This window comes from Corylus avellana, chromosome ca5 (assembly GCF_901000735.1).
Source record: "Corylus avellana chromosome ca5, CavTom2PMs-1.0".
NCBI classification, from domain to species: Eukaryota; Viridiplantae; Streptophyta; class Magnoliopsida; order Fagales; family Betulaceae; genus Corylus; species Corylus avellana.
Window position 1 is genome coordinate 11682568 of NC_081545.1, and position 11013 is coordinate 11693580.

At 35.7% G+C, this 11013-nt stretch overlaps 1 protein-coding gene and 1 long non-coding RNA gene across 3 annotated transcripts; both read right to left on the reverse strand.

Moving 5' to 3' along the window:
- Nucleotides 1–3417, reverse strand: LOC132180832 (uncharacterized). The gene is made up of 3 exons (XR_009440198.1): nt 3150–3417; nt 140–189; nt 1–45 (listed from the first exon to the last, which is right to left on the reverse strand). It is a non-coding gene; the product is annotated as an uncharacterized LOC132180832 (long non-coding RNA).
- Nucleotides 3418–6975: 3558 nt separating this feature from the next.
- LOC132181266 (uncharacterized) lies at nt 6976–9431 on the reverse strand. 2 transcript variants are annotated; one of them, XM_059594403.1, is made up of 2 exons: nt 8582–9431; nt 6976–7275 (listed from the first exon to the last, which is right to left on the reverse strand). In XM_059594403.1, exon 1 carries the CDS (start codon nt 9307–9309, stop codon nt 8602–8604), a length of 708 nt encoding a protein of 235 aa, XP_059450386.1. In that variant the 5' UTR covers nt 9310–9431; the 3' UTR covers nt 6976–7275; nt 8582–8601. The 2 variants fall into 2 exon arrangements, with proteins under 2 accessions (XP_059450386.1, XP_059450387.1); XM_059594404.1 differs by lacking the exon at nt 6976–7275 and adding an exon at nt 7776–8212.
- Between the last annotated feature and the right edge of the window lie 1582 nt (nt 9432–11013).

Genomic DNA, 11013 nt, shown 5'->3' on the forward strand with positions numbered 1-11013 from the left:
TACACGAGTAATTTAATCCCACAGGAAAGGAAAGGCCACTCATTTCTTAGAGGATTAATTGCGTATATGAGATTAGTAGTCCCATAGAAATAGACTATTCTCAAAAATAGTATGTTACCAAATAGAGGAATAATTATACCTAGGTTAGCTACTCCATTCCATGGGTCCATTCCGCAAACCAAACGGGACCTAAATGGAAATCAAGAAAATACAAGAGTAAATCGGGAATCAAGAAAATATTGAAGTAAGAAATAAAATTCAAAAAGCATACCAAAATTTGGCATGATATCACAAAAGGTTTGTGTAAGTTGTGGTGAACTCTATAATACCATCATTACAAACACAGACGTAAATAACAAGCCACTTAAGTAGAAATTTCAACAGTCAGAATTTTATAATGTCGTTTGCAAAACTTACGAATATGACACAATTGCATCCTAATTGATAAATGCTACACGCACACCCGCTCCCACACTCCCACTCCCTAACGCGACCTTTAAAACCACTATTGGATCAAAATCTAACAGTAATCCATCACAAATCCAATGATAATTTTAAAAGCCACGTCAAGGAGTGTGAGAGTTAAAGTGTGTATAGCATTACTCTTCCTAATCACATGAACTTCTCCAAAAGGCAATAGGAAACTACCCTTTCAGAAACTGTCTTATGCCTTACTACACTGTGTACCATGTGTTCAATAACAGTAAGTAAGAGCCCAAACGTTGTTGCAAGACAACATAAATTATTCCTTATTTATCTAGCTGATGATTATCCATCTACAATTGGCTTACGAGGAATTATCCCAAGTGTTGCAACTAGGCCACCTCAGTTCTTTTCCTAGATGACAATGTAAAAAGATTGCTCTGATCTTCCAGCTTCATTATTTATCCATCTACAATTGGCTTACGAGGAATTATCCCAAGTGTTGCAACTAGGCCGCCTCAGTTCTTTTCCTAGATGACAATGTAAAAAGATTGCTCTGATCTTCCAGCTTCATTATTTATCCGTCTACAATTGGCTTACGAGGAATTATCCCAAGTGTTGCAACTAGGCCGCCTCAGTTCTTTTCCTAGATGACAATGTAAAAAGATTGCTCTGATCTTCCAGCTTCATTATATGATGCAAAACAAAATGGTAGGTGGACTGTTGTTATCACAAAGAAAGAGACAAGGATGGGTGATGGGGCCAAGTAGTTGATTGTCTAAAACCTAATTGTGCGACACAGCAGATCCGGTGGCAGCATCTATCTGTCTATATCACTATATAGAGCAGCAAGTTCTATGGTGACATCATTTTCTGTCCATTTCAATGTCATTCTAACAGAGGGTGTAACTTAAAATCAAAAAGTAATTGAAGAGGTGGAGTGCCACTTTTTAAAGTTTAGTGACCTAAGTGCAAATAGACTAGCTGTCACACAATCTAAGTTTTCACTTTAAGTATCAAAACAACCCAACAAACATGATGAAGAAGAATTAGACTAAAGCTCCATGGTAGCTGGCATAGGACTAAACCTCTTCTTCACTTTTTTGCTCCAAGTTATTTCATCACTTCATACCCAACTTATACTAAAACTGCAAATACTCCGCTAGTGGAAGTTTTTTCCTTTTCTTTTTTCTTTATGAGGATACACATACATGACACACTCTAAGCTTGAGCATATCTCTCCAGTTAATTTTCTTCCAAGTTCCTAAACAATTAAATGTTCTGATTCTTGTCATTTGACCAATCACAAACATAAAAGCATTATAGGCTTCTAGCTGCTAACATTTTCTTTTATTATTTCTACATTTATGAATAACATGATCCCTGTCATTGAAGAAGAAAAAAAGAAAGTAACAAATGTATTACTGCAAGTCTGCAATCGACTATTGAACTAGAGAAAAAGGGTTACGTACTGACTAAGGAAATGAAAACGAATACAATAGCGAGTTTCTATGCGGGATACATTTTGATTTTCACATAAGCCCACCAATCACTGAAACAAAGTCCAAGACCTGAAACTGAAACATCTATAAAACTGAAAATTTTCAAAGGGCTAAAACAATGGAGCAAAGCTGACATCTGTATGTTCCTCTTTCTCTTCCTACTTTTCTTTCTCCTTGTGCTTACCAACAGAAGACGAACTCGCCTGCCTTCCCAAAACTCCACCAGTAGACTGCTACATTCAGTAGAACAAAGCTCTCCACATAAGTATCCAAATAAAGCAGGCTACAAATGTGAAGATCCAAAGTTCATTGGCTACTAGGTATGTAAGAAAACAACTTTCCATCCTTGGTCACTAAAAATTCACCATTTTTTATAATGCCCATCACCCTCTCCAATCCTCCCCTCGAAGAGATTTGACACAACTCAATCCTTTTATGTTCTTTACCATCACAACTTGATAATATAAGAAACATAACCATCCAAATATATTGTCTCTTCAGAATGACTCACGCCCTAGGTGCCAAGGCCTGAGATCCTCACCACCAAAACTTACCATGAACTAACTTCAAGTAAAAAATAATATCCATTGATAAGGGGGCCAATTGTGGGTTTACTATTATCCAAATGCTTGCTCTTGCTGAAGTATTTAATGTCCTCTCAACAGGGTATACGGAAACAATTGTGAATGAGAATAATTACCGAAACACATGGTAAATTGGTCATTCATTTAATTGTCCAGCCAGATACATTCTTTGACCCGCATAGGATGAGCATGACAAGCACACTCATATGCATTCTAGTAAAGTACAGCAGGTTCTACCGAACTTCTAGACCCAAAAAAGGAAGGATCTTTTTGTTTAATTGGCACAAAAGGCAAGGATTCGGTAGTACAAACAAAAGAACAAATACAAAAATAACAAAAGTTATATTAGAACATTTGCGTGACACAGGTTCTACTATGATTCAAGATGCAAGAAAAGGATTCAATAAAGCAAGTAAAACATCAGCAATGCCTTTCGGATGCAGCATAAGAAACAAGCAGCCTATAAAAGCAATTACATGTTGAAAGAAAATTAAAATTAACCATATTTACTTGTGATTAATATCTAAAACCAATTCAGCTATGATCTTCCAATATTATACCGCATATCAATAAATGTTCTTCCAAGGAGGTGGGCAAATTGGAAATCAAGAAAAATATTAGAGTAAAGAATAAAACGGACCTTGAGACGTAAATCCAATCTTGAAACGAGCGCCCAGCACTCCAAAAAGGGTCATAACTATCATAACCATCAGATCAAAAGCTTCTTTTGCCTCTGCCAGCATCCCCTCTTTGCGAAGCGCGTCCGCAAATATGCTGACAGAGGCAAAAGAAGTTTTTGATCTAATGAATCTATGAAACGCAATTCTCTTAAATCTCCTTGGAATGGCGGTGGAGGAGAGAAGGTAGGATGGGTATTAGGGTTTGGAAAGAACGGAATTTGAGGTGGGTGACGGCGAGATCCGAGAGCGCCATATATTTATAATTTATTATTAATCGGTGACTTAATTTTTGAATTTAACTAAATATCTTTTTGTTAAAGATTTCTATCCTACTTTATAATTGTCAAATTATATATATATATATATATATATATATATATATATATATTGTTAAATTTATTAATTTTAAATTTTGATAATAAAATAGATATTATCATTTTTATTTGAAATGGAGATGAATCATGTTTAGGGTGAGATTTTAATTTCTTATAGCCAAAAAAAAAAAAATCTTATATATTTATTAATAGGTGATTATTCAAATTCAACTAAAGATGTATTTTCTTTTTTCTTTTTTTTTTTTAACTAAAAAGATGTATTTGTTAAAGATTGCTCTCCTTATGGAACTTTATCATTATAATTCGAGTATTAAAGTTAGATTCTAAATCACATTCAAGGCTTTTTAACAAGGAAAACAAATCTTTTAAAAAAAAACAAAAAAAAAAGGAGGAAAATAAATCAAGTGGTTTATTAATTTCTCATATATTTATTAGTCGGTGACTATTTGATTTCAACTAAATATGTATTTGTAAAGATTGCTATCCTTATGGAGCTTTATTTGAATTCAAGTAAATATTTATTTGTTAAGATTGCTATCCTTATGGATCTTTATTTGAATTCAACTAAACATGGAATGAAAAAAAAAAAAAAAAAAAAAAAAAAAAAGAATTCAACTAAATATGTATTTGTTAAGATTGCTATCCTTATAGAGCTTTATCATTATAGTTAGAGTCAGATTCTAAATCACATTCGTGGCATTTTTTGATAGCTTATGCATTTTCTATAGTGCTGTAAAAATTAAAAAATAAATTAAAAAAAAAAAGTATAATATTTCTTTTAACCATTCAAATTTGATTTTAATTTTTTTTGTGAAAAAGAACAAAAAAAATGAATAAACCTCCGGCTGCAAAAGGTGTATTTTGCAGCACCCAATAAAAGAAGGACACCTCACATAAAGGTCAAAAAATGCAAAAAAAAAAAAAACCTATACCTCAATGCACCTGATTTTCAACTAAAGAAGAAAGAAAAGTGAAAGAAGAAAAAGAAAAGAGAGAAAGAAGAAGGCCGTGGGTCTGCAGACCCTGCAAACCCACAGCCGGCCTGGATTTGGCCAGCCACCAAGACCCACGGCTGGGTCTCGTCGGCCGTGGATTTGCTGAAATGCTGGCCGCATGGGTCTTGTTCCGGTGGGTTTGATTTTTTGGTTTTTTCTAACGGGTCTTGCTCTGGTGTAGGTCTGGTTTTTTGGTTTTTTCTTTGGTTTTTCACATGGCTCCAATGCTGTGAGTGATAGCACGACTCCGGTTTTAGGGTGATAAAATCCCAAAAAGTGTTAACCTTCCCCTCTAGGTTTTAGTTTTGAATCCAAAATTGAATTTTAAGGAATTATAAACGAGTTTTGTGGCATTAGAATCGATTTTTGAGGCATTAGAAATGAGTTTTGAGACATTAGAATCAAATTTTGAGGCATTATAATCGATTTTTGAGGCTGGGTTTGGCAAAAAAGTCGATGGAGAGGGTGACCCACGGCTGTGTCACGACCAGACCCGGCCGGCTAGGTTTGGTCGTGAACCCAGCTGCTAGGTCACGCCTGACCCAGCGGATGGGTCTGCCGTGACCCAGCCGTGGGTCACACTTGACGCAGCGGCTGGGTCTGTCGTCGCCGGTGGGTTATCCAGTGATTTCACTGTCGCCGGGGCAGGTGGTTTGGTTCTTTATTCTTTATTATCTAGTGTTCTGATTTCATTTTGTCAAAATAAGCTTGATGATGTGTCACCTTGTGGTTGGATGCTGCAAAAGACCGTTTTTGTAGCATGACCGCATAGTAGGGGCTCCCAAAAAAATTGGACATTTTTTATAAGGCATTATATCCGGCCAAACATGTTAATATCATGCACGATTTAAAAAAAAAAAAAATGTTAATATCATGCACAAGATGGAGAGGGGGATTCGAACTAGTAATATCTGCTTTACTAAGCATGGTCCCAGCTTATTAAACTACCTCTTGGGGACGTGAAATCTTGATTTTAGTTTAAATTCGTGTTTTTTCAAATAAGCATCTCATAGCCTACTTATAGAAATCGCATTTTTTTTTTTTTAAAAAAAAAAAAAATTAATTTCTTTTTAAATCGCAATGCCAAATGACTTACGTTTGCGATATCTTTTAAGAACACAGATTATTCTTGCGAAATCGCAATCCCAAACGCATTGGACTATTTCTAAGCTTATCCTTTTTTTTTCTTTTTTTTCAATTGCATCAACCCCATCTCCCAGTCTTTGTTTGGTGGCTGCATCTGCTACTGCTGATGATCATGTCATGCAAGCTCAAGCTCGCATGGTAAGAGGAATGGAAAAATTAAAGTGTCGCAGGTGGAGGAATTATATTATTTGCTTTCCAGAAAGTCGTGATTTTTCCATTGTTGTATTTCGAAAATTAAAGAAATTCTGAATTTGTGAGCTTCTTTTAAAGAGTATATTACTGATTTTTGTTTAACCTAATAACTTCTATTCAGCATATGCTCTCAAAAGCATTAAAACAGAATTTTTTTTTTTTTTTTAACATTCCTGCACTAGAGGAGAGAGAAAAATTCAACTAATGACCTTCGTTTCATTAGGCGTGGTTACAGCCAATTGACCTACCTCTTGGTAACATAATATTTTATTTTAATTCAACTATTATCTTATTTTTACATTTGATTATGATTTTCTTAAGTCATATGAACACTAGCAACAAATACCCAATAACCTTTCCCTTTCCTAACTTGTATATAAGGAAATTCTTAAAAAAAAAAAAAAAAAAAAAAAAAATCACGATAAAATAAAAAAATCACAAAAATCACAAAAAGTATCCTCATTGGGAAGCACTTTAGCTTCCTTTATTCATATTTTAATACAAACATTTTTCTCTCATCTTTTTACTTTTTATTGGAGATTGTGTTAAAATTTTGTAAAAAATGTGAGGGTAGGTTGAAAACTTATATTTTAGAGGAAAATTCATACATCTTAAATTACCACATAATTGATAATGCCCCTTCGAAATTTTTAAGTACAACAATGTCACCTCAAAACCAAACTACTAAAAATTGTCAATGTCCCACCCAATGACGAAAATACCCTTAATAAAATGAGTGAAAATCAAAAAAATTTAAAAAAAAAAGATTCGTTTTTGTTAAAGAAAGAAAAAAAAATCAAATTTAATTTTGAAAAAAAAATTGGACCATTTTTGTCTTTTTCCTACTTTGGGAGACGACATTTGTGTGATAGTTTGAGATAAATATTTTGACTTTTTCATATATTTTATAAAGAAATAATATTTTAATAGTATATGATTATATGCAAAGACAAGGGAAATTAATCAAATTATTGTGGAGTGTATTTGAATAGAAAAAGAAAAAATAATTTTATTTCTTAAATTTAGGGAAAATAAAAGAGAAACTGCAGTTAGTGCCCTAATACCTTCATATTCAAACCATTTTATACACGTGATGGTGCTTGCTACTAAAGAAAAACATGTATAAATCCAGTCGAAATCCCTGAAAGATGCTCAAAAAAAACCAAATAGAGAGAGAGATTTTGGTTGAATTTCACATGTTGCAACACACTGCCAAAAAAACACTTGCAGAAAGCTTTTTCAAGCTTTTGCACACAGTCACCCTTTCGTTTTTTTTTTACCACATTTAGTGCATAAATAATGCATCCTGAAAATAATTAGGCTGCCCACTGCTACAATAAGAGGATATTCAGAGCCTCTTACCTTACCCAAACTCCAAACAAATTGAGCTGCAAGTTGAATTGAGAAACAATCCTGCCCTAAAATCAAAGACAAAACAAAGAAGATTCACCAACCAAAGACAACATTTACTTTTGACATAATTCAACTTGCATAGGATGACAATCATAATATGAACTCTGCTATTCAACATTTTACCCTTTTCAGAAGTGTTTCTGCCATAGATACTCTTCCATCAAATTTACAATTTACAGGAGCTGGACCGAGGATAACTCTAAAGCTGAATGTCTACACCACCATACACAATCAAGCACCAGATTCTATCTTTAATTTATAAGCAATACCTCAGAAATGCATTAAAACACTCCATTGTGCAACATTCGCTCTAAATTAAAATAACTAGAGCTCCTAGGACCTGAAGAGGATGATAACCAGAAAAAGGGTACACAGGACAAGCCATGATCATTTCGATTCTAGTTTCTTCCTATTGCTTTACTCCAAGAACATGAAAGCCTACGCTAATTCATTCAATTATCCTTCACCATCTAGCATGTATACACTAATACACATTACCAAAATATGTATAAAGAAATGTATGAATAGGATAAATAACTGCAAAATCAATTACAGATTCCAATGCTGCCGCCTCTGGGTGTGTTGGATCACAAAACTAACAAAACTAGATTAACAATTCTTCTCAAAACCAAGAAAAACAGATAGAAAATTACTTATTTAACTTATATGGTAAATAGAGTCGCAATCTCATTCGAACAGGACTACTAACTTGCTCAGACAAGTAGCACGATAATTCTCCTCCAGACAGGACTACTAACTCGCTCGGATGAGTAGCACAATACTTCTCCTCGTCTGGACTTGTTCCGAATGAGCTACCAAACCACCATCTCGGATCCATTCCAAAAAAAAGCTACCTGGACCCTTTCTAGGGTTCTCCCTATAAACTCGTTCGGACGGGTTTTAGACCTCTTCCAGACACCAATGTCCTTCCTTATTTTCCTCCTGAAATCAAACAACAACTAGTCTACACCATATTCACTCGGTTAGAATCAGAGTAACCTCAAACAGAAGTGTAGAACCAAACCCAACAGCATCAAACTTACAATTTTTGGAACAAGCTTCGGAACCCAGGAACCGGAAAGGAAGAATTATTTACTTAGCTAATCAATTTGTTGTCCTAAGGTGGAAGTAATGCATTTAGCTATATCCTTAATTTTGCTCCCACTGATTCCAATTTATCAGAAATTTCCAGAATCTAATTGCACACACTCTAAGAAAATCAAATCACAACACCCAATTCATCTCCGATTTGCAATTCACAATTATAAAAAAATCAAATAGCAAATTCCATCAAGATTCCACAAAATTTACCAAACGCGGCCAGAGGGCTACTAACCCTCCTTCTTCTTCTTCTTTCTCAGAACATAAACATCGGCTTCCTCGTACGCGTAGTCCGGGTGAAGATCCTGGTGCGGAACCTTCTCGATATCAAACACTGTCTGGCACAGCTCCCAGAAGAGCTTGTCGGCCTCCGCGGATCTGAGTTGGTAGCCGAGCAAAACGACGCCGTCGTCGGCCATAAGGGACTCCATGGTGGACACGAGCGGGACCACGGTCTCCTCGATGTAAACGACGTCGGTGGCGATGACGTAGTGGAAGGGCGGGTTAAGGGACTTGATCTGGTCGGGGTTGTTCCAGTAGAGGATGGAGTGCTTGAGGGTTTTGGCGAGGACGGGTTTGTTGCGCTTGAGGTTGCGTTTCAGCGCGGGCATCACGGGGGCTATGTCGGTCAGCACCAGGTCGGTGAGTCCCAGGAGGTGGAAACCCATGCCGGCGGCCCCGCATCCGGCACCCAGTTCCACGGCGCGCTTGCCGCCGAAGTCCAGGAGGTCGGAGTAGGGGTTTTTATTGGTGGGAGTTGGAGGCGAGGTTGGGATTGGGGTTGAGGTGGGTGGGGCCCAGCGGTCGGCGAACTTGACGAGAACGAGGGAGCAGGGCCACACGGAGGTGCCGACGTGGAAGGAGCCGTTGTCCTGCTGGATGGAAAGGAGGGAGTTGCGCACGGGGAGCTCGATTTCTGGGGAGTCTGTGAACTTCATTTTCTTTGTCGGGAATCAGTTGCTCGGTCTGACTTCCGACACCGTTTAGGTGGCTTCAATTTGTGCGTGGTTGCGGGATGCGGATCCACGTCACTTTCATAGTTTCACTTCTTCAAATTGCTATTTTGGGCAGTTTAGATAGAGGCGGTGGAAGTCTAGAGCAGAATTGGTATCCACCGTAATTACTTGCGTAAATTGCTAGTAATTTAGGTGTTGATCGGTAAACAAGAATGGCTTTACAATGCACTGTTGTTTATGATTGGTGAGAAAAAATATGAGTGTAATAATTAGTATAGAAAAGTGAAAAAGTTGTATTGAAAAATGAAAAAATTTTGTTTTGTAGTGATTTTTTTATTTAAATAGTAGTAAAAAGTGAATGATGTGAAATAAAAAGTAAATTATGTAATATAAAAAGTGAAAATGTTTTGATGTTGATTTTTTTGAAAAATGAGATGAAAAATGTGGGGGAATGTGATATTGTTTAACAAACAACACCTTAGGCAAAATTGTTACCAAAATTAAACACTTAAGTTAATTAAACACTTAATTGCTAGCAATTTAAACACTTAATTGCCTAGATTTCAATCCGTCTAGAGCAGGGACCCGGACCTGAACAAGTGGGTTTCGCAATCTATTACTAGATCTATGCAATTGTTTAAATCGCTAATAATTCAGGCAATTAAGTGTAATAAATCTTTGTTCATGCATGCAGGTGTGTGTGATGTGGTTTTGAGGTAATGGGTGGGGTGGGGTTTTTTTTTCTTAAAGGGGAAGGGGCGACTAATGTAACTTTTCTCCTTAAGCATGACTATCGGGGTTCGTGTAGGGTGGGTTTGGAGAAGATATATACATGCCAACGGTTATTAATCGCAACAACTATTCACATATGAAGATGCGATTAGCAAAAACAATTGAGAAGTGCTAGAGAGTTAAACAAATGAACTTAGAAAAATTTTAAAACTAACGTGGCAAATCGTGAGCGGCAGACAAGAAAGAGAATTGTTTCTTCTTCTTTTTTAATTTAAAAACCATTGCTACGTTAATTTGAAATTTTTTCTAGATTCATTTATTTGGATCTCTCGCACTTCTCAAAACAATTAATAGCATATGCTGATGTGAATATCAATTTTAGGCTATGCGGATGTGATTAATAACAGCATCTGCATTCCCTCTTATATATATGTTAGAATATCTTATATTATTTTTTAGGATTTATTGTATTTTCTATTAGGGTTTATTTCCTACCTTAATTAGTATAGGGTTTTTTTTTTTTTTTTTTTTTTTTACATGTCCACACAAGGGAAGGGAGAGAGGAAATTCGAACTAGTAATCGCCGATTCATGAGGCGTGGTCCACAGCCAATTGAGCTACCTCTTGGGGACTAATATAGGATTTCTTGCTTATCACTCATAGCATCTTTATAAATAGATGCTTCTGTAATTTTTTTATTTTATTTTAATTTTAATTTTACTAACTGCCCTTTGTGATTTGTATGTTTCTATTTTATGGATGTACCCATTATGGGATGTTTGTATTTTCTTTGTTATTTTTTAAATTAGAATGTGGAATTAAGATATGAATTTCATCTAAAACATTAGGGCTTTAAAAAAAAGTTAAACATGCCCAAAAAACTAAAAACATATTCAAAATTGTATAAAATATTTCCTAATAGCAAAAGACCGAAAGAATGCCCAAAATATTAAA